The sequence below is a fragment of the Falco biarmicus genome, chromosome 6 (assembly GCF_023638135.1).
Source record: "Falco biarmicus isolate bFalBia1 chromosome 6, bFalBia1.pri, whole genome shotgun sequence".
Classification (NCBI taxonomy): Eukaryota; Metazoa; Chordata; class Aves; order Falconiformes; family Falconidae; genus Falco; species Falco biarmicus.
This window is the reverse complement of record NC_079293.1, coordinates 16,063,579-16,087,878: the sequence shown is the minus strand read 5'-3', so window position 1 is coordinate 16,087,878 and position 24,300 is coordinate 16,063,579. Positions and strand designations below refer to the sequence as shown.

Sequence of the window (24,300 nt, the reverse complement as noted above, 5' to 3'; positions counted from 1 at the left end):
TTTTTTATGGATATGTGATTAATATTAGGAGATGTATTGTACCCAGTTTTTCCAGGGTTTGGGGAAGTTCAGTGATTTTGGTTTTTGTGTTTTGTTGTTGGGCATGTTTCATGCGTTCACCTTTAGTTCAAAGAGCATAGGGTTGCTTGTCTCCCTGTTTGTTTCCTTTTTCAAGAGGTTCATGTAACATGGAAAACCAAAGGAAATTATGCTTTTAGGGAAAAAAAGACCCTTATATTACATAAAAGATGGGTTATTGAAATTTAATACTTAAGTAATAAGTTTGCGGTATTTTTTTCCCATGCTGCAAATTCTGTGTAAAGAGATTTGGTAGTGTTTCTTTGATGATAGGTTGTTCTTACTTGTAGAAGATCAAAACCTGGAAAATCATGTCACCTGTGTACAAAAACCAAGTGAGAAACTGCTGATGTGTATGTGCTCTGACAAGGTAGTGCAGATTTTTTCTTGACAAACACTTGTTTCGCTTGAGCTTTTAATCAAGCCCATACTACTTCACTGATGTGGAACACGGGCTCTGCTAAAGCTACTGCGAGTACCTTCTCTACTAGTAACATCTTTATTAGGTGAAGGAAAATCAGCTGACTCCATGCAGTGTCTCTGCTTTAACATTGACTGGACTGTAGCATCAATACAGCTGAGACACAGTTAATACAAATTTACAGGAGTTTATAGAAGATTGGTAAACAGTGCTGTTAAAGGTGGGGAAATGCAGATACGGGACATGCTTTAAACACTTAACTCCTTAAAATGTGCCTCAGCACTGGGTTCATTCCTCTTATGTGAGTTCAGGGTTAGTGTGTCATTTTGAATAGGTTTAAGTTTTGCTTTTTTTGTTTGTTAAGGTTTGAATCCTGTTGCAATGTTTTCCCTATGCTACATATCAGAAATGCAGAAGATGAGAGAGAGGCAGTTATTTCTGAAGTAGCTAATTTTCTGTGGCAAGGCACCTTACATTACTAGTAAAACTTAAAATGCTGATTACTGGCCCATGCTGAACTACTCTGACAGCTCCCAATTTTTTGTCTTTTTAAAACTGTACTTGTAAGTAAAATAAGTGTAAATTGTTTTATGAATAAGATGGTTTCTGCCTATTTTACTTATAAAATCTTACTTCACAGTAATGGATTTCTCTGGAAAATTGCTTTTGTTGCATATGTTGAATGTATTTAAATTAATTTTAAAACATGGTCTGTATATTTGAAAAGAAATAGTCCAGCCCTGAGTTTTTCATCTAACAGATGAATATAGTTTACTACAGGTAACACACCAAAGCAAATCTCCCAATCCTGAGAGCGATTGTGGAAGGTTTGCATTAATTATTATCTCTCTCTTTTTATGTATCATCTATTAATTTCTGATTTTAATCTTTTCATCTTTTCATGCCAATGTGTGGACTACCAAAAGGAATCTTTAAAGGAATGAAACAATAACATACTCTATGCAAAGGTCCCAGTGAACTGTAGTATTGTCTGCTGTTACCTCTCAGCTCTTCTTAGGATTTTCTTAAAAGAAAATTTTGGTTTTATATTAAAGTCCAGTGAAAACAAATCTGTTATTTAATGTGGCATGAAATATTTTAAAACATATTTTTCTTTCTTTTTCAGCTTTACATCTTCCAATCCAGCCTTACAACATGGGTAAAACTCCTGCACTTCAAACTTGAAGCAATCTACATTGAGAAACTTTGGTGTTTTAATAGTCCAAGTTATCAGAACCTCTTCAGTCACAACTCTGACAGCTGTGCAAGAGGACATCCTTGATCCTTCAAACCAGGCTTCAGTTTCCCTTGGCTCCCCTTCTTAGCCTTTGAGCATTGCCCGTTAACTGATTATAATCGCTGTTACAAATCATAATTGTATTATGTGTGCAGATGAGGGAAGCAGATAAAGATGTAAAAGTGGCTGTACGTAAAAGGATTATTTACGTTACTGGTATCAAAATCAGTATATTCTCTCCCAGCCTCAGAAGTTGCAGCATTGCAGTTGACTAGTGTGAAAATACTAGTAGAAATAGTGAATTTTTTTTTTTAGGCAGGCAGCACCAGTATTTTTATTACCATTTTGTATAAGTAGTTTTAAGCAGGACAGTTGTAAACACTACCTTCTCTTTTGTAGTACAGGCTTCATGGATGTTTCCAGATTCTCTTTGTAGTCTTAGTTTGAGAGCTGAATTCTGAAGCTTTACTGTGTGTATTTATAGTGTAATTGAAAGCTTATTGTGAAGACTGGAATGAAGCCAGATGGTTATTCCATCTTCGGTAGTTTGCTTAAGATGGCGTGAATGATATCTGTCTGTCTTGGTGTATATTCTTAGTGAAGAATGATCTTTTCTGAACAGAACTAGTTTTAGGGGGTTTTACCTTTTTTTTTTTTTTTAATTATTTTTTAAATAGACCTGAAAATAAATATGTAAGACTGGATGCCTATCCTGGTGCTTTACTTACACACCATCTCTGTTGCCCACACTGTGGGTGAACTAAGTTGAAAAATTCTACGTGCTGTCAATTTAAAGTTGAACATGTGCAGCATCTTGTGTGTTTTAGTCTTGGGAGTTAACCTCTCTTTTTCTGCAAATTTAGTCCATTTTCTAAATATTTATCAGAATTCTATTTTGATTGCTAAATGTCGCAGTCTGCCTTGCTCATTTAACAAATCAGTCTCCAATGCCTGAATTTACAGACTGGGAACAAAAATTCATATATATTCAATAAAAATTGAAGTAGTTGCAGTTGTTGCTTCGATATGGTATATTCTTGGTTTCCTTCTGTTTTCAACTAAAAGGCATTCATTCATTAGTACACCAAAATGTCCTTTAAGCAAGAAACACTTCACTGTATGCTTTGATCTTATTTCAGCTCTGCAGAATATCTTTAGTTTGGAATTTTTGTAACCAGTTTCAAGTGTTCCCAAAGTTTTCCTAATATTTTCTTGCAATTATGAGACGTAAGGCATCCCCTTGTGGATCCTTGCAGTTGTGAAATAGGCACTCACGCTGTGTTCCCTGTCATCACGTGTTTGGAGCTCTAAGTTCTCAGAAAGGAGCGATCATCTTTGTGTTGAAGTCTCATGGCTTCTTTCGTGTTACCCTGTTGTGTTTATGAATGCTATGGTATTACCCTGATAGGGCCATCAGAAGCAGTTGTCCCTTGATACTACCTTTCTTGTATCTTCACTTTGCTGGAACATGGATCTGAAAAGATTGTGATACTGACAAAACAGGAAGGAACGTTTGCCTTCCTAATTGAAACTATAAACAGATGGACAGATACTGTTTGCTAGTGCCAAGTAATATAGTAAATGTACTGGCTGCTCAGAAAAAAATAAAATGAAAAATGAGAAAATAGTTTTATTCACAAACTAGAATAAAAAGTGGTTTCTTCAAATCTAGCAAACAGCATCATAGGCAAGTGAAGCTAGAAATTACCTTTTTTCAAACTGCTGGAGCTTTAAAACTTTCGGACTTTACATCTGAAGACTGTTTACTTCAGCAGAATTTAATCCTGATTTTTTGGGGTAAGAAAGGGCAGAACATAAAGCCACAATATTTTCTTCTGTTTCAAAGGTCTGCTGATAAATAGTAATTTCTATTTCTTGAGGTACCAGTAGTTCTTGAATACAATACCTCCAATCAAGACATACAGGAGTGTTCATTTACAGTTCTGGACAATTGAGAGTTCCTATAAGCACATTTTGTACTATTTATGTGGTTTTGCAATGTAGATAAGTCAGCAGATAGCAGATCCTACCCTGAATAGGAACATGCATAAGGAATATTTTTCCTTAGAATTGTTTACAAAAGAGATTTATAGAATATTAGGTTAAAAAACCAGGGTTTGCAGGTCAGTGTATTTAGCTTGTTGGATATATTGCTGAAACAACCAGCATTTCATTAATTACTTTCAAAATCAGGTCTGTCTTCTGTGGAATTTAAAAACTAATCATTCAGGAAATGATTTTTCTGTATTCACAAAGAACTCATACTTTCCATAATACACTTGCATTCTTCCTGAATTTTCTTCATCCAGACAATATATATAATAGTACATATATTTAATACAGTTCATGTAAGTATAAAACAAAATGCAAGGTATGTAAAAGGGGAAAGAGAATGTAAGTGGATGATGCAGGAGGTCTTCCTACATCATTTGAAGGCGGATCTTAAGTAGTGATGCCAGGTTCATTGTTACAGGAAAGGTTTGTAGAAAATAACTACCACCATGTAAGTCACCTGAAGTAGATTCATTGAGGTGTTTAACCTGAGTAACTGAAATTCAACATCTTTCCCAAATAGTTCCACTGGAAGTTGTACCTATCAGTGCAATTAGGTCGTAGTGATACCTAACGAAGTTTTCAAAACGCTTCCACAAAGTAGTCATAAATTATGGTTTTATTTTAGACCAATGATCTTTACAATACTTTGAAAATAATATCTCTACCTTGAGTTACTTTTAAATTAATGAAGTAGTTGAAGTGACTCAGGTGAAGGGTGTCCTTTAAATGATACTCATTTTGGTGTTTGAAACATTCGTTAAATAATATTGGCTCTGACTAAAATAGCTGAGCAACACAAAAGTGGCATGTCCCCGATTTAAAACAAACAAACCAGTCCCTGCAAGCTAGATTTGCACCCCATATTCACCAGTAAAGAGAATATAAAACAACACTCTGGAAATAATTTGGTAATAATGGACTAAGGAATGTGATATAAAATATATTTAATACATAGTATATAACATACTTTAGAATAGCTTGATATTTCTCTGCCTAAATTTGTCAGAACTCTTAAACATCTCTTACTGCTGTGGAACATGCCAGTTGATACATTTCTGCTCTAGGGATGATGATCATATTTGAAGGAAAATGGGTATAATATGATCTTGCAAGAAAATTTTCAAATCTTTTCAAACAAGTTTACTGGTTTTGAGAGTTTTGATGTTACTGGTTGTTTTTTTTTCTTGTTGTGTTGGTTTTTTTTTACATTCCGATCAATTCTTTTTTTAATGGTGGTCTGAAAAAGTCCTGTGGTAGGATCTGGGGACAGGTTGCAAAAACATAATGAGGTTATGATAGTTTCTTGGACTACTGCAAAAGGCAAAAAATGCCCAAAAAAGTATTTCTCAGGAAGAGCATACCATGTCGTAAGGCTGGAGATGGATGTAAAGCTACAAAGAAAATCACTCACCAGGTAAGAGCAACTTGAGATGCACAACTCAGTACAAGTAAGGTACATTCTGCTGAAGTTGCTGCATCTTCTTTCGTAGCCTGTACACTGACTTGTGACTGTTTTGTTTTCAGGTTTATGGTGGGCTGTGGTAGATGTGATGATTGGTTTCATGGTGATTGTGTTGGACTGAGTCTTTCTCAAGCTCAGCAGATGGGTGAAGAAGACAAAGAATATGTGTGTGTGAAATGCTGTGCTGAAGAAGACAAAAAAATGGAGTGTTTTGATCAAAGTGTACCAGATACTCATCTTGAAATCCATAGAGAAGAAAAAGCAATTGAGTGTGAAAAACAGGGGATGCTGAAGCAAGCACCTACTTGTAATCTAAATGTAACAACTGAAAAAACAAAGCAAATAGAGGACACTGGGAAGCATAAAGTCAAAATCTTCAGGCGGGTGAGTCTTGCGTAATGCTTAAAGTTCTGTTAGTTACTGGGCGTAGGAGGAGTTTCCTCTGAACTCCCTGCCATTTAAAATACCACGTTTCAAACATTTTTGTGAATCCAATTTAAAACTTCTCCATTATTTCCATCGTTCATTTTCTAACATTTGACTCTTTTGAGATGATATTGCTAAACTCCTCTTACATTGAGCAGGGTTATGTGTGTGTGTATATACACCTATATATATAGATGTATATAGAAATGGTGAAGAACTTGCATTTTTCTTCCGGATTTCTAAACGCTTTTACAGGACATCTGCCAATTTGCTGTGTGATATAAACCACAGATCTTTTACATATCTGTAAAACAATATGAGAACAATATTTTAGTTTTGATTGTTTTAACTTAAGATCGTACATAGAAAAAGATGCCTAACATTTTAATTGGGGCCTTTCTACTCTCTTTGTATCTCAGTTTACTAACTAAAGGGTAAGTTACAAGAGCAGTGAGATATTTTTATTACAATTCTTTATAGCCTTTTAGTATATAGCATCATGTTCATCATAACTTAACCAGTAATACTTTTTGTCTTATTTCTGAATAGTAGTAGCATAATTCTGACATGTAAGCTACTCTGTTTAATTTTAGTTTACATGTGCTTCCTAAACGCAAGTGACTTCCTGTGGATGCTTAGCTAAAACTGGTTAAGGGATGATTGTTGGTATCCCTGACCTTTTAAAATAACTGAAAACATAGTTGTTTTCAACATAGAGCTTAACTGGAAATCGCCTGTGATACGTTTTCTGCTGATATTTCAAAGAGATTGTTAAGCAGTACTTGGCAGTGATTTGGGATATTGTTAGTAACTTTTTAGAAAATACTGTATAATGGTGCATACATCTAGGGAATTCATTATACATTATACAGTATACTTGAAAAAAAAATGGAAAAAATGTGTGGTAATTACATAGTGGTCCATTGTAGTATTCAGTTGCATGTTAACCTGTAGATGTTTATTTCAGGAATCTGGTGATGGGAAGAACTTGTCAGAGTCCAGAGACTCGGATGCTAAAAAAGGGCAACATGTTCCCACTCGAAAAGGATCACAAACTGCTGTAATTCCTCGGCGGTCCCCTGAAGATAAAAATGAAAAAATCAGTAAAGAATCCCCTAGTGTGGTTGAAAAGTCTACAAAATCAGGTAGTGAGGTTTTTGAGGTGCTCCACACTGCAGTTCACATATATGTACAGTTGAAGTATCATACTTTATAGTATCAGATTTTTAAACTACATTCTGATGATATTTATGAGTTTTATTTCTCATTTTTTAACATTTTATTTAGCAGTTAAGTATTTCCTGTGTAGAAGTGTTATTGTTTCAGATTTGAATAGTAGAGGATGATCAAGAATGGGGGAAAAGTATACAACAGCATCTCTGTATTAAACTTTATTTCACATTGCAGAAAACTTTGAAATAATCGTCCATAAAATACTATGAAATACTTAATGTACATAGAAGTGTTTTCATTGCTATATAAATTATAGAATCATAGAATGATTTGAGTTGGAAAAGACCTTCAAGATCATCAAGTCCAAGTATTAACTGTTCTAGTCTGCCACTAAACCATGTCCCTGGACACTTTGACTTACAGATGTCTTTTGCACAAATTGACAAATAATTGTATTAACTTATTTCAAAGGGGAACATTACATTGCATGTTGAGCCATCAGATTTTCAACTGATTTTTATGCAGAAGTTTGACAGGATATATTTCCCCTCCCAGCAACCTCTGTCTGCTCTGCAGCTCCCTTTCTGGAAGCATTATTGTTCTAGAATCATAGTAATACAAAATTGTTGTCATTTGGTACTGAAACCTCAGCAGTAAAGATAGTGAGATTTTGTGTGAGAACTGTGTCTTTAACTCCTAAACTGCAGGTTTGAATTCTTGCCTTAAAAAAATAAATATATCTGCTCTTCTGGTCTTTTGCCAATGCTGATGCATTCTAGAAACTTACTGGTGGAAGAAAACAATTGAAAATGTCAGGGTTAAATGTAAATCTAAATGAAAGTATTTTACACTGAATGGTATCTTTTGGACTTCAAATGCCTTGTTGTTCAGCTTTGGAATTCTGAGTCACAAAATAATTGACATCCTTGCTAATGGCATGGAGTGAAATGAGTCTTTGGCATCCATGAAGTAATTGAATCGTTTTAAAATATATTAATTGAGCTAGGAGACACAAAAAAGATTTTTACAGTGATGATTTCAGAGTAGCAGTTAATCTAAAAATAATTTTTAAACTGGAAGCTTGGCAGTCTCATTTAGAACAATAAACATCAAATTATTAAGTAGCACATTTGTCTATCTGTTAACTGTTTCGAGTTATGCTCATAGTGACATTGTTTATTGCTGATCTCGCCTGTGACTCCCCTGTTACAGGACTGTGTTTTCAGATGGTTGAAACTTTGCCAAAATGTTACTGGCACGTGGAGGTTTTCCCTTGCCTGTGACCCTCTCAGGCTACGTTTTTTGAAAGGTTTTAGTCCAGTTCTTCATCCTTCTGGGGAGGAGTTGAGCAAAATGTGTATGTAGCAAATGGAAGCATTATTAGAGCTGCTTTACCTAACAATCCTAGCGTATGAATACTTCAGATCACAGCGCAAATGGCAAACCGCTCTCTTGGGTCTCTAGCACCTTGCTGGTGAAGAAGGGGAAATCAGCAATTTTGATAGGGATCATAGTCACACTGAGAAGGATGATGATCCAGCCACACAGGCTGCCCAATGGAAAAGAAAATCTTTTTATAGATACTTGAAAACGTAATCAGTTTTGTTTCTGGTATTAAGACATTTTAAGTTGCATTCTATTGGTGAAAGTAATAAAGACATCGTTCTTATTACCGTGAAACACCCATTAGTTCTCTATCAGTCTTAAATTTGTTTCTTTTTTCAGTCAAAAGTTAATAAATTAATATTGTTTATTTCCCATTGCTTTCATAAATAGAAGGATAGTTCTCTAAATTAGTGATCTGTTCACATGCTGAGACAAATGAGCTTTCATTTGACACTGGAAATGAGTTTGAAGGAATTTGGATTTTTTGCTTAAATGATTTTAATTTGATCAGAAGTTTCCATTAATTGTATTATTTATGACACAAATCTTACAATAGCCTTGTTTAAGGGTGTCTGTTGTCTGAATCGGAAGCTGAGAAATAATTTTGATTGCCAACAGTTAGAAAAATGCTAAGTTTAATGAAAAAACAATTTAAAAATAAAGTTTAATATGCTTGTAATACATGCTTCCTAGTATATTTCTCAGTTAATTCATCGAAAATTAATCAAAATTAATTATGACAAAAGTTCATAGTAAAAAATCCTACACCAAGATCAGCTAACAGCAGGCACTGGTCATCTTGGTTCGATGTTGAAGAAAATACCTTAAGTCAAAGGGCACAAGCCCTGTTTGTACTAAGGAAGTTTTTTCTGAATTAATCTATATAATATAAAATCCAGACCAAATAAAAAAACCCCAAAACCAAAAATGCAACGACCCTGTGAATCCATTCCTTCTTGAAGGTCAGTTCTTGGCAGTTTAAGAATAAAACTTCATGACATCAGGCACCAGTAAAAGTTTATAGCAGTAGCTTGAGTAGCTTACAATTTTTAACTCTGTGTGTGTTGATAGGTGTTCATGAGAAACAAGAAATTAAGAAAAAGAAAAATGAGAAAGGATCCATTAGTGCAGCACACCTGCCAGCTGTGCCAGCTTCCAAACCTTCTGCTGATCAGATAAGACAAAGTGTCAAACAATCTCTTAAGGACATTCTGATGAAAAGGTAAAGATATATTTTTAAATGAAGTTATTAATTTGTGTTTGTAATTATTTTGTTTCAGGAGGCGGAGAAAAAAAAAATATTTGGAAGCATTTGGTAATTTTTGCTCTTGTGTTATCTTGCAGATTGACAGACTCAAGTTTAAAGATTCCTGAGGAGAGAGCAGCAAAAGTTGCCACAAGGATTGAAAGAGAGCTGTTTTCTTTTTTTCGGGACACTGACTCGAAGTACAAGAACAAATACAGAAGTTTAATGTTCAATCTGAAAGATCCTAAAAATAATGTATGTATTGTCTGTTGTGCTTTACAGGAATCCTTAATTTGCTGTAGATCAAAGGAACAGTCTTCTATGTAGATACATTATTAGTCCTTTCACAATTTATCGTGTTTGTTTTTTTGGGGGGGGTTGGGTAGGTTTCCTCATCTCTTTGATGTTGTTTGTCCTCTTGCACACTGTGTTCTCTTTTTTGCTTACTCCCATCATTAATTCTATAACTCCTTGCTCCCAGTGTACTTTTTATAGTGAGGTTTCAAAGTGTAGTGGGTATAGCTTGCCTAGTTTAACATTTAGTTTGTTTTTACCACTGATCTGGTTGGGTGTCCCTGTGTCCCCCTATAACTTTTTGCTGCTTACTCGACTCATTCTTGTTTCTGTCGAGTAGCTTGTCTCACTCTGCCTTTTCATACCACATTTCTCAAGCTTGATCTTCACACTATTTTCTGATTTCTTTGAGCGCATTATTCAACATCATACCTCCTCAGCTTCTATCTTTTGTCCTTTTATCAGTTATTCTGATCAAGTTGCTTTGTCTGTAGTATTTTACTATTACAATTAGCCAACGGTAAATTACATGAACAGATGAACTTCTGTCACTGCCTTCTCTTTGCTCATACTGCTAAGTTACGTGGGCTTTTTTTAACCCTAGGAGTTCAGTCAAGAAGCATAGACATCCTCTAATACTAGTTTTTCTGCTCTGTAGTACAGGGGATATTTTTATTTTTTTTTTTAAAAACCAAACAACCAGTGATTACTGCTGCAGCAGACATAAATTCACTTTCTCCTTTGGAACAACAGTTAATTATACATCTGATCATTAAGGGCGTATGTAGTTACATTTTGTTATGTAGAATAAATGGAGCTCTGGAATTAAGCTTTTTATGTTATAAAACCTAGTACCGCTTCTTGCAGTGGGAGATAATTACAAGCTCACATGATCCATATAGCTGCACAGAGTATGTTGTATGTTGCTTCTCTGCTTTATTTCCTGCTGCAAGCTTTTGTTGTCTTGATAGCAATAGTTAACCTTTCTTTCTTCTAGATATTATTTAAGAAAGTGCTGAAAGGAGAGGTTACTCCAGACCATCTAATAAAAATGAGCCCGGAAGAACTGGCTTCCAAGGAACTGGCTGCTTGGAGACAGAGAGAAAATAGACATGTGAGATTTGTGAACTTATATTGTTTAGTGCCTAATGATATTTAGTTTCTGTTTGCAGGTTAAGTGTGTGTAGAAAGAATAGAATGCATGTGGCACAAAGCAACTTGGACTAATCAGGAGGATCTCTATAATTTATTTAGCATTCAAAACCCAAAGGAGTTGTTAGGACAGAAGTGAAAGTAGTATAGTAAATTCCTGAACGGGGGGAAACAATGCATTTTCCTTTGCTGTGCAACTTTGTTGCTGCTTGATTTTTTATTCTTCTGTCTCAAGAGCTGAAGGCTTCTTTGTCCTTACTTCCAACAAGATTTTAAAGCTCTAGCTGGAGCTTTATAGGCAACAGTTTTTTAAAAAGGAAGAGAGATCTCCTTGGACAAACCAAACTGAATTGGTGTTATTTATAACTTACATACTGATGGAGCATGACAATTTACCCACCGAGAAGTAAACCTGAAGGTGAAAAACTGATGCGCCAGTCTGAAAAGCAGTCTAAGGGGAAAAAGAAAAAAACCCAAACCCCAATCCAAACCAAAACCAAAAAACCAAACCAAAACCCCAACAAAGTGTAGGAAATTTATTAGGTTAGTTTGAGCATTACTTTTCTTAAAACAGAAAGTCACATTGTATTTATAGCTGTGTTGACAGTTTAGAGGGAGAAGCAGGAATATGAGCAGCTATATTATTTTTATAGAAAATGTCTTTTTTTTAATAGATATTACCCTGTTTATTGGGCAGACAGTCCAATGATAGTTAACTGTAGCTGCTTAGAAATGACTGGTTTACAGCATTGAGTTTTCTAGTTTGCAAAATCTGGATTTACATTGGCAGAATCTTTGGTAATTATATTCCACTTCATAGAACTGAAAGGCACAAAATTTGGGAAGTGTTAACTGATACACATTTTATATTTGGGTTTTATGATACTAGGAATTGTGTTATATCAGATGACTTCCAATAAAAAAACTAATGAGTAGATAGTGTAACATAGCATAGATGGAAATTCATTCTCTTGAATTCTCTGTGCTCAGAACGGAATAATGTTCAGTGATAACTGATTCAGTGCAGTGGGATTCTGTTGTAGAGACTGCTGTTTGCATTGCAACAGTAATTATTCCTGGGTTTTTTTTCCTTTTCTTTGCATGTTGTGACTAGACCTGTTTATGAATCATGACAACTTTTTGCTAGTACTTATGCAAAAATAGTTGTTGAATTATTCTGTTACCTCAGAGTTGTTTTGAGGGCCTAGAAGGCTTATTTATTCTGTAGCTATCCAAAGCCCATCTTTTGTAGTACATCCTTATTACATTTATTTTTGTAAACATCAATAAAATACTGAAAACAGGCCATACAAAACAATTTCCACTGCTGTGAGGAACAGCTTCAAAACAAAAAGCCTACGCTGCTCAAGAATTACTGAAGGGTCCTAAATTTCTAGAATTTGAAATTGAATGCGACATATAAAATAAATCGCAATGTATCACTTGACTGTATTTTTCATTTTCCTATTTAAGCAAGTCTTTGAGACTGCTACTTAGTAACTCTTTTTTTTAAGTTTCCCCAGTGTGTTCAAAAGTAACTGTTAAGTATTTGGCAGACAGATAACAGCAGTCATAGAATCCTTGTTTCCTTATGAAACACCGTGTAAAGTATTTGGGACAGCCAACACAAACTCTTTTGGGTTAAGAAGTTGAAGTGTGTTTAAGAAGCATCTTTAGAGAATGGTTTATGTTTTACCTTTTGCAACAGAGCAACGCCGCAGTGCTGATCAGAATTAGCATATCCATTACTTTAAGAATACATTTAAATTTTTTTGGGAGGTAGAGTGTTAGTTTTATGTACTAAAAAAACAAGCTATTGCAAAAGATAGAAATCTATATGTATTTATGTCCTACATTGTCCTTATTATTGCGGGAACAGAGTTGATGCATTTTTCTTCTTTAGCTCTTGGAAAATCAGAAGTGCCTGTCTTAAATTTAGTGTTGAGGCTCTGCTCTTTTTAAACTTGTTTAAATACATGCCTGATAAGTACTTGCTGCACTGTAGGGGAAGTTAGACTGGCTGCTTGTGTGTTTGCTCTATGAAACTACTTGACATCTGCAAAATAAGAATGTATTCTTTTTTTCCCCAGAGAATTTCCTAATTGCAACCCTATTTTCTGTTGCTGTATTTGTGGGTTTCCAAATTTTATTGTATAGAAGTAAACATATGTAACTTCCTGTTTCTACAGACAATTGAAATGATTGAGAAGGAACAGAGGGAAGCTGAAAGAAGACCCATCACAAAAATTACTCACAAAGGAGAAATAGAAATTGAAAGTGAAACACCAATAAAAGAACAAGAGGAAGTCATGGAAATTCAGGTAGAAAAGAAAACATGGCAGCACTGGAGCTATGCTGGAGCACCTCTTCTGTGAAGACAGGCTGAGATGGCTGGGGTGGTTCAGCCTTAAGAAGAGAAGGCTCCAGGGAGATTTTATAGTGTCCTTCCAGTACTTAAAATAAGTATAAGAAAGATGGGGACAGACTTGTTATTAGGGTGTATAGGGATAGGACAAGGGGTAATGGTTTTAAACTAAAAGGAGACAGATTTAGATTAGGTATTGGGAAGAAATTATTTACTGTGAGGATGGTGAGTCAGTGGAACAGGTTGCCCAGAGAAGCTGTGGGTGCCCCATCCCTGGAAGTGTTCAAGGCCAGGCTGGATGGGGCTTGGAGCAACCTGGTCTAGTGGAAGGTGTCCCTGCCCCTGGCAGGGGGGTTGGAACTGGATGATCTTTAAGGTCCTTTCCAACCCAAACCATTCTATGATTCTATGAACACAGTCTATTTAGTTCATAGATAATATGATTGTAAAGTGGTTTGTTTGTGATTTTCTTGTTCAGATCTATAATTATAAGTTAAGTCTCTTTTGAGTTCACTTTTATTTTTACTGACTTTCGCTTCTGGGGCTGGTGTTTGTAGTTTTTCCACATTGTGTCCATGACTGTATGATGAATTCTGGCAATAGCAGAAATACTGTATATCTTACCTACACAAAGTATTTGGCAATACCAGTGCGTTCTTCTAATGCAGGTGAGGACTTTGTGATGGCCTTTTAGGGTTTGCAGCTGAAGGGAGAGTTTCGTGTCTGAAGGGAAGATAATATCATAAAATAAGCAGTATGAATAGCAATATTAGGAATATTAATAGAGGAAAAAGAGGCTAACTGAAATGTGTTTGACTTTTCTTAGGAACCTAATATGAAGTTGTTTGAGAAGTCAGAGGAAGCTGAAAAAGATAAAGAAGTAAATGAATCTGCATCTCCAGACACCACAAGTCAACATAAAAATCATCTCTTCGATCTTAACTGCAAAATCTGCATAGGTAATTTTGAAAAGTGCATCAAAATTAAATAAATCACGTTTATATAATGCTTTTCAGTCATAAATCTCAGTATACCTCAAGAATATAAATAAATGGGTGTTTTTCCCTAGTTTGCTGACAAAGATGCAGAAGCAGTGTTTTACTTCATAATTTTCAAAAGAGGGAATAGTAAAATGATAGGCTTATTTGCATAAACTTGTCTCCTATTTAAAAAAGAAAAAAAAGACCACAGAAAAAGAAATCTCTTTAATGGGTGCACGTGCTGTTGTTGAGTCCTCATTTCTTTATCCTGTCCCATTACAGTGGCAGTATTTAGATATAATATTGTATAATTATATGAATTTATACATTTTATACATACTTATAAAATGTATCATTTCTTTATCCTGTCCTGCTTCAGTGGCAATATGTAGTATTTTTGTTGGGTTTTCCATATCTTCAGAGGAAGTCTTCTTTTGTTTCTTTAATAAAAAATAAAAACAATTGCAATTCATTCTTTGCAGGCCGAATGGCTCCACCTACTGATGATCTTTCTGCGAAAAAAGTGAAAGTGTCTGTTGGAGTTGCACGGAAGCAGTCAGACAATGAAGCAGAGAGCATTGCAGACGCGCTTTCTTCAACATCAAGTATTTTAGCATCAGAATTACTGGAAGATGATAAGCAAGACTCATCAAAATCATCATTCACACCTCTCCCAAAGTAATATAAACTGTAGAAGCGGTATTTTTAAATGAAATACATTAATCTTTTTAAGCTATTATAACTAAAGCTATTTTTTTAATGGTATTTTAGTAATCCATTTGTGTACTTGAAGTTGTACACCTCCTCTTAGTAATGGGGTTCTCTGCTGAAGTAAATGATGCTATGCTTTTATATAAATATTACTATATATGCTGTTGTGATTACGAACTTCTAATTACCACATTTTCTTTTGGGGAGGAGTAAACCACCTTATGTTTTCTGGTGCAGCATGGTCTAAAAAGCCACGTGAGTTCGTATTAAATAAGTCAGGATATAGATTTCATGTATTTTGTTATTAAGGAATGTAGTATGTACAGTGCTTTAGTTGAATGAGTATGCTTGTGTTTTTGTATATGTGTATATATAAAGCTAGGGAATTTGAGATCGCTCTAAACAGAGCATTTACATTACAAATCAGGCTAGTTTCAAATCTCAAAGCAATACTTCTCTAGAAATTACGTTTAACTGCACCTTGTTTGATGTTTTGCCATATTTGGTGTCAGCTCTCCATTATCTTCCACAGTCTGCTACCCACTAAAGAGGGAATTGCAATTTATGAGGCTGTGTTTTTCTGGTTAGAGGAAGGGTTTTCCAGAAAAATGTTACTTAAAATTGACCAGAGTTTGTGCTGAAATTCTGCCTGTATCAGGGCAGTGTGATCCTTTACTGAGGACAGTGGACTTAGTTTTTTTGAATAGCTGGCTGAAGATTCAAAGTAGTAATTTCTAGTGTAGACAGAGGTGTAGATGTTAGGTTACTGCATTACTGTAACAGCACCACACCTGGTACTACTGGGCAGCTAATTTAAAACTGCTAATAGTGTGCTGGGAGTGTTTTGATGGCAGTATGATGGGAAATGTTGAAGTGCAGCTGTAACCTTTTCCATGAGGAAACAGTCAAGTTGAGGAATACTCTCCTGTGAAATTATTTAAGCCTTTCTGCTTATTTTTTGCAGCTGCTTTGTTGACAAAATGGGGGCCTTTTTTAAGAGGGGGGAAAACCACTTTTTTGTACAGGTGATGATATAGGAATTGGGAGGAGGCGCTCAGAGAAGCTGTGGAAGTGATGCATGGGTGAGAAGAGATGAGGAGCCAGCTCGTGGGGCATGGGAGGAAGGGAAGGGGGATGCAGGTATTTAGGTGGTGGACAGACAGTGTTGCAACAAAGCTAGGAGCTAGGAAAGCAGGTGAGGATAGGCCAGCCCATAGTATGTTGTCTTCTCCCCTCCTCCCCGTGGCAGGGGAAGTTCTTACTGGGTCTGCAGCACCTATATGTGTTTGTGTGTCTGCTTCAGCAGCATTTAATAACTCTTGGACTAAATAACTTCTCCATTCTCAAAAGATACAGCAGTGAACTAATGTGCTGCTTATCTGACTGTCCTTCCTGTAACATGTATGTACTCCCTTGGAAGATGAGAAACTTGGTTGTCTGGCCATCTCTTTTCATTGACCCTGAGCTTAACTGAAAAAGAAAATTCTTGACATGTCATTTCTTTTGTAAAAGAAAGATTATGATTTGCAGTATCTTGTGTTGATGTATCATGTTCTAAACAAAGTGATTTTCCTGTTTGTCATTTTTTAGGTCAGAAACACCTGGTACCGTCGAATGTGAAAGTCTTTTTCTGGCACGCCTGAATTTCATCTGGAAGGGTTTTATCAATATGCCTTCAGTGGCAAAGTTTGTTATTAAGGCTTATCCAGTCTCTGGCTCTTTTGAGTATTTAACAGAGGTATTTATATTTACTGTAAAGAATGAACAATTCCTTTATTAACTTCAGCAACTTGTTTAATGTGTATGCTAATAATAGTATAATGATGAAGGGTAGTGAAGCACGATCGTTGTACTGAGTAAAGTATTTATGAGAAGACATAGGTTAGGCAATCTGTTTTATGAGTATTTTTCAGTTTCTCCACATGGACCCATGGCTCATCAGGATGGAAGTTCTTTGATATATTTTAAGATGTTTTGCTTTCATCACAGTGTAAAATGTTTCTTGAGGATAAGCAGCCGTATTTCCAGAGCTGGTTTTATAAAGGTTGAACTCTTTTTTGTTTATTATGGAGCATCTTCTGTAGTATAAAGCAGCAGGGAAAAAATAGGACAAAATTTGTTACTGAAATAACCACCTTGGTGACATCCATTTTCTAAATTAGTAGTGAGAAAATTGTAGCTCTGTTTTGAATTTTTGTTTTTGGAAGAGAAGTGTCTACTGGTGGCTTCTGTTGATGGTGTGAGAAGTCTTCTCATCTTCTACAGCAGAAACTTGCAAAACAGGGTTTATTTTTTTGCCTATCTGGTGGCAATTCTGGTCCTAACCTTCCATTGTAAGACTAAATTGCCCTTAAAAAATAAATAGATTATGTAGTGTTCTCTTTAGTGTCTGAGAGGTAGGAAGAGGATGCAACTGCTTATAATAGTTGTCTTTGTGTCATAAAATAAAAACCAGAGAGCTCATAAAGCTCAGTGCTGCTTCTTGCCAGTGACACAGAATGCATCAGCTTTCTAATTAAAAGGACTCGGGTCTTCTCTTAATGTGATTGTCTTTGCTGTAAATCTTCAGTGAAGTGCAGGGCATGCACCATTTCTGCTTTATTTCCAAAAACTAGTTTTCCTTACGTGTTCCTAAAGGATTCTGCAAGTCTGTTTTGTTGCTTGTCAATAGAGAACTCAATAGTATCCAAGAACAAATTTATGTCTATATATAAACGCCTGTGTAGGTTATTTTTTCCCCTCATGATTAAGATATTGAAAGTTCATTATATAATAGGTGTGGGGCTCTCATAGCAGTTTGATGTAACAGATAAAACTTGAGTGTTTCCAGAGCACAGTACAGTTATGTTTGCAGTTAATGTTACTGAAATAAATAATTTTGGGGAAGTATAGATGAACAGTATTGGATGATACCTGATTTAGTACAGATCATAGACTTGGCACTGAAAATCTGAATTTAAATATCCAAAATTTAAGTTAATTTGTTTCTACTGTAATTTAAGAACTGAAATAACTAAGTATGTTGTGAGTATGTGAAAGAGGTACTGGATGAAGGATGTACCACAATTTTTATGTTGGATTCAGATTTCTGTTGTCCTTTCTCATAGGATTTGCCTGATAGTATTCAAGTAGGTGGCAGGATATCTCCTCACACTGTCTGGGAGTATGTAGAAAAAATCAAAGCTTCAGGGACCAAGGTAAGAGGTTTACATATTGAAGGCTTGCTGTTTAACATACATCTTAGTCACCCTAAAGATCTTTTTTTTTTTTTTTTTTTTTTTTTTTCCCTCTTTCCTTTGGAACATCTGCAAAATACGTGACACTTTAAGGATGACTCACAGTTACATTGAATGTGATGGATGGCAGCTTGTTGGCATTTATTTTCTTACTATCTAACCTTAACCGGTCATTTGCAGTTTGAGAATACTTGTATTCCTTTGAGGCAGTAATTCATAATGAATGTTTGGACACCACATGTTTTAAGTGTTACCCTTTCATTCTGGTACTGTTAGGGTACGCAAAACCGTCTCGGTGGTCCTATGCAGGTCGCCCTTGCGCTGGGGAGCTCAGAGTTACATAGTGTTCTCCAGATGCTGACTCAAGTGCTGGATAGACAGGAATAATCATTTCCCTTGGCATGCTGGCTGCTTCAGTTCTGACACCCAGCATGCAGTCAGATGCATTGCTGTTCCATATTCAGCTTGTCCACCAGGCCCCCCGTGCCCTATTATGCCAAGCTACTTTCCAGCCACTCAGTCCCCCAGCCCGTCCTGGCGCATGGGGTGACTCCGTCTCCAGGTGCATGATTTTGTATTTGCCTTTGCTTCCCTTCACAAAGGTCAGCCCGTTTTTTCAACCTGCTGATGTCCCTCTGAGTGGCAGCCAGCCCTTCAGCATGTTGACCACTGCCCCTGATTAGGTGCCATCTCAGTTCTGCAGGGGGTCTCCTTTCCCGTACTCTAGGTCATTAGTTAAGCCATTAAACAGCATCATTCCAGCATTGACTCCTGAGCTGGGCTTTGGCCATGGTTCTGCGATCTGAGTACTTAGTCTTCCCCTAGTATTAATGGATATCTCAGACAGAATAGGCTGCAAAATAAAACTTTCTAGTAATGTTAAGTGTCGGGAAGGGAATAGTTACTTGGAAGCTGGCATGCTTTCCTAAAACTTGTTTAGCTGGCTGATAAAATGTTGGTGATTTTGTCATGCACTGTAATTTATATTTTTATATGAAATGCTTTTTATTTGTTTTTCTCTGGTTTTCCTTAATTATTTTTGGCCCTGTTTCTGCTCTTTTTGCCTGCTCTGTTGTTCTCTGCCGCCTTGGGGAGGCTTTTTCTCCTCTGAACTGTGCTTTTAAATAGAGAACAGTCACTAAATCAAAATTTCATAGAAAAATAATACCTGCCCATCTCTTTCTCTTTTTGTAAACAGGAGATCTGTGTAGTTCGCTTTACCCCAGTAACTGAAGAGGATCAGATATCCTATGCATTGTTGTTCGCCTATTTCAGCAGTAGAAAACGTTACGGTGTAGCTGCCAATAACATGAAGCAGGTGAAAGATTTGTACCTCATCCCTTTAGGTTCCTCAGATAAAGTCCCACATCATCTTGTGCCTTTTGATGGGCCTGGTAAGTACGGCTTGGAATGTGGAACATTATTGTCATAACACCACTTAAAGAAGTTAACAGCAGAAATACAAGAGATAATTAAATTTAAAGATGGCAGCCATTCTGTTTGAACATGTCAGGAGTTTTCCAGAGTATTGTTCGCTTCCTTGAAAAGATGTTAATTTCCCACTGTAAGATTATTCTGATACTTTATAAAGTATTGACCAAAAAAGTTACTGTGTGTAATTTTGTATCATGTTTACTACATTCTTCCTCTAACCCCAGGGGGCTTTGTAGATTACAATCTCAGTAAATTAAGTGATCCAAGTGAGCTATGATAGTAGTCGTAGTAAGTTCAAAATTGATACTGTAGCTTTAAAATAGTATTGTTCATTATTTGAAATGCACTAATTCCTTCTTGCTCAAGTGTTCCAAACTTCCTTTAAAAAAAAAAAAGTAAAAAAAAAAAACTCATGGAAGGTTAAAAAACCCCCACATGGGCAAAGAAGAAAAGGTCCCGAAATGGCTCTTAGTTATTCTGCTTACACATGAGTTATTTTGCATCAGCTTATTTTGGTTATAAAAATTTGTGGATGATTTCTTCGTTTGAGATTAGCAGGGCTGAAACAAAGAGAGGGTGAGCTACAACTCGTAACTTTTTTTGCAAGAACATAAATTATATGGAACAAAATACATAGTGAAGCGATAGCTAATAGTATACTTTGAAACACAGTGCCTTCCTGGAATGAGGGAAGCATTTTGGAAAGTCACTCTTGGTAAATCTTTGAAGAAGTATGTCTAACACAAATTGATGAGGAGATTTTTGTGGTTGCAAGTGTGCTGTTTACTCTTTTTTTACCACCACCACCCCCCCCCCCCCCTTGTGCTTTGCTACCATTGTTACCAGACTGTAGCTGTGTTAGACTAACATGATGTTTAACTTCAGTGCTGCTTCTTATGTGAATAGATGTCCTATATAACTGTCTCATATTCTGCGTTTGGAAGTTGTAGTGGGTGATACAGTACTTAAAGCAGTTTTAATTTGCAGGGTATGAAGTAAAAAAAATTGTTGGAGATACATTTTTGATTATTTTGTTTGTTGTGGTTAATGATGGACTTTTCAAATATCCTAAAACGAATAGTTTCTGTAATATATTGTAAGAGTATGTGGGTTATTTTTATTAAAATTACTGCCTTAACCAAAACATAAGGAGATGATAAATTGCTGTTACAATTTTGTACAGGGATTGAAATACATCGACCGAATTTATTACTGGGATTGATAATTCGCCAGAAAATGAAGAGGCAGATTACTGCTGTTGCAAGCGTTGCTAGTAGTTTTGTGGATGAAGCTTCTGAAAGTACATTCAGTAACTTGCCACCAGAGAAGAAGAGCAAGCCAAACAAACCTGAAATCTCTCATCATGAGTTGGCACTAGAAGAAGAAGAGGAAAATGATTTTTTTAATTCCTTCACGACTGTGCTACACAAGCAGAGAAATAAACCTCAGCAATCTAATGTAGAAGATGCTCCAGCAGTTATTGAACCATTGGTGGAAAGTACCAAACATGAACCACCAAAGCCTCTCAGATTTCTTCCTGGTGTCCTGGTTGGGTGGGAGAATCAGCCTTCCACTCTGGAGCTAGCAAATAAACCATTGCCAGTGGATGATATTCTTCAAAGCCTGTTGGGTACAACAGGGCAGGTGTATGAGCACACCAGGTCAGAAGCAAATCCCAGTGAAGACATACCATTATTAAATGAACAGGCAACGTTAAAAGAAGAAAACATGGATGTTGCTGATGTAACTGCTGAAGTTACTGAAGCAAAGACTGGTTTGGATAATCTACAAGAGTCCACAAATGCTACTGGAACTGTGGATGCAGCAGCTGTAGGGACTTCAAGTTCTGCAAGAAGTGCTGGATCTTTGGTAGGGCTGAGTCTGAAGGGAAAACCTCCAGATGTCTCCACAGAAGCATTTTTAGCAAATTTATCTGCTCAGTCACAGAATAAAGAAACTGAAGAAAGTAAAGAAAATGATACAAAGAGGCAGTTACCTGACAAGGATAACATTACACAGGAAGTTAGAAGGACCACAAATTCCAGCTTTCCTTCTTCCTCATCAAATGCAGGGAAAAAACCCAATGAGAACAGCGTTAGTGTAGGCTCTGGTGAAGGTACCACTGCCAATACCGCTAAATCACCGCCCTTTATTAATCTTAAGAGAGACCCACGACAGGCAGCCGGACGAAGCCAGCAGACTAATGCTTCAGAAAACAAGGAAGGAGATGCTAGCAGAAATGAGGACCGACAGAATGCTTCAGGAAGTGATCAAATGGAACCAGAGAATAAACAGTCTTCTGGAGAAGTGGGCTTAACCCTGTATCAAAGTGATGTGCAAACCAATGAGACACAGTACAGTTCAACTGCAACAAAAGCAGATAACGCGGTTGCATCACAAGCGGAAGATACCACACGGTCACAGGAAGATGTAGTGATGCAAAACATCGAAACGGTGAACTCATTTAGAAGAGGACCAGCAGCAACCTCATCTCATTTTGAAACCGAAAACTCTTCTCGTTCTGAATTTATTTCCAAAGTCCCAAGCCCTATTACAAGTGGCAGCTTCTCATCTGTTAGACCTCCACAGCAGAATTTTCAGCATCCTAAATCTAATCCACCTGGATTTCAGTTTCAGGCTCCTGCACCTCATAACTTCCCTCCCCAAAACAACCCTATGTTTGGATTTCCACCTCATTTACCACCTCCACTTCTTCCTCCTCCTGGCTTTGGCTTTCCTCAAAATCCAATGATGCCATGGCCACCAGTAGCTCATTTATCAGGTCAGCCACCACACTATGCTGGACCCATTGCACAAGGGCTACCAGTGGCTCACAAACAATCAAGATTTCTGGGGCCAGAAAACTTTTTTCAGAGTAAAGACAGTAGGAGACCAGAAAGACGTCACAGCGATCCTTGGGGCAGACAAGAACAGCATTTGGAGAGAGGGTTCAGTAGAGGAAAAAATGATCAACATAGACAAAGATTTTACAGTGAATCCCACCACCAAAAGAAAGACAGACATGAAAAAGAGTGGAACAATGAAAAATACTGGGAGCAAGATTCTGAAAGAAATAGACGCAGAGACAGAAACCAGGAAAAAGAGAGAGAGAGGAAGAGTAGAGAGGAAGGACAAAGAGACAAAGAGAGATTGCGATCTCCACACAGTGATAGGGCTGCTGATGGAAAAAGCCCCAGAGAGACTAGAAATCCAGATAAAAAGACAGAGAAGCCTAAAAGTGAAGAACAGGCTCATGAAAAAGATAAGGAGAAGGAGAAAAGCAAAGAGAAGCATAGAGAACGAGAAAGTGAAAAGAGCAGAGAGAGACATAGGGACCACAGTGACAGAACTAAAAGCAAAAGGTAAAAAGATGCAGGCAGTCTTTTAAAATCCTATTTAAATAAACTGTTAGAGTAATGTCGTAAAACTTTGTATAAAAAAACAAAAGCCTGCTAGGATTGTGCCATCTTTTTTATTCAGTGTTGGTGTTTTGCAGAAACAAGTCTGTGTTTTGGTACCACTTGACGTACCGATACTCATCCTTTTTTTCATTATACCAACTCTCGCTAGAAGTAGGAATTTAATATTTTTAAAAATTTTACATTGCTGTATATTCAAAATTTTACAGATTTCTTTTATTAATATGCAATAAAGGCTTAGAAATTTTCTTAGCTGATGAAGTTGGCTTTAGTCAAGTCTGCAATATAGTTGCTGCCTTTGGTAATTTGTGCTCTCTTCTGTTTTAAGATGCTCTGATAATTTTAAAGGTGAATTTCATACAATAACCTTCTTTTTAAATTGCACTGTTTTTAAAGACTGTAGCAAAGCCTCAGAATCCACATGCATTACAACAAAATATAGTATGCTCAGTGGTGTGAAGAGTTTTTTTTTTTTTAAATTATTCAGTAGTACAATAAAATAATTCAAGTGTATTTCATTAGTTTTTCAAGTATTTCTTAAAGCATCTGAAGCAGTTTGTGACCAGAAATTGGAAGGCTGAGCTGCTCGAATGTTACTGCTTTAAGCTGCACTTATTTTAATAAGAAAGCCTTTTTAACCTAAATTCTTGAAAATATTATTTGTAGTAGTAAATTCATTTCTCCCACCACTTTCCATGCTTCAAAAACTTGAATACCTAAGCTTGTACATTACTTTGTGTTTTGCTATCCTTTTTACTGTAAAATGTAAATATTTTAAGGGATATTTTGATTCTAAAATGATAAAACTTTCTCACATACTGTGTGTGTTTGATTTCATAGGTGTGACACTGTAGGCTAAATGGATATAGCAGACAGTCACGGAATGCACATCTCTTGTACACTTCATGGCTTGGTTGTTTTGAGTTTTGAGGGGCACAAGTGGGGAGAAGGGCAGAAGTGTGTTTGTACCCTTGGGACTTCTATTACATTGATACTTTGTAGTGACTACCGTCCAGTGATGCAAAACAAAAAGCCAAAAAAAAAAGCAAACCTGAAAACAAACTAAAATCTCCTGCTCTTATACTGCTTAAAATACACAGGTTATTTTGTTGAGTCTGTCAGCAACAACATAAATATTCCACCATATAAAGAAAACCTTGGGTTTATTCTGGTTTTTTCAGTATTTTGTTTTTCACTTTGAGAACATGACCTTATGTGCTGAGGT

General features: G+C 36.3%; 1 protein-coding gene across 7 annotated transcripts in view; it reads left to right on the top strand.

The window, feature by feature from the left end:
- PHF3 (PHD finger protein 3) overlaps window positions 1–23,894 on the top strand; it is a 57,506-nt gene extending 33,612 nt beyond the window's left edge. For 6 of the 7 annotated variants that reach the window (XM_056343435.1, XM_056343439.1, XM_056343437.1 and 3 more), the window contains 12 exons: window positions 5,316–5,637; window positions 6,647–6,824; window positions 9,310–9,460; window positions 9,583–9,739; window positions 10,776–10,892; window positions 13,120–13,251; window positions 14,122–14,254; window positions 14,758–14,953; window positions 16,577–16,724; window positions 18,094–18,183; window positions 19,421–19,616; window positions 20,840–23,894. In XM_056343435.1, the coding sequence (XP_056199410.1) occupies window positions 5,316–5,637; window positions 6,647–6,824; window positions 9,310–9,460; window positions 9,583–9,739; window positions 10,776–10,892; window positions 13,120–13,251; window positions 14,122–14,254; window positions 14,758–14,953; window positions 16,577–16,724; window positions 18,094–18,183; window positions 19,421–19,616; window positions 20,840–23,022 (4,003 nt within the window). In that variant the 3' untranslated portion in view covers window positions 23,023–23,894. Of the gene's footprint in view, window positions 1–1,657; window positions 5,206–5,315; window positions 5,638–6,646; window positions 6,825–9,309; window positions 9,461–9,582; window positions 9,740–10,775; window positions 10,893–13,119; window positions 13,252–14,121; window positions 14,255–14,757; window positions 14,954–16,576; window positions 16,725–18,093; window positions 18,184–19,420; window positions 19,617–20,839 lie in introns of those variants that run through there. The other variant, XM_056343442.1, reaches the window with a different exon arrangement.
- Window positions 23,895–24,300: the final 406 nt, after the last annotated feature.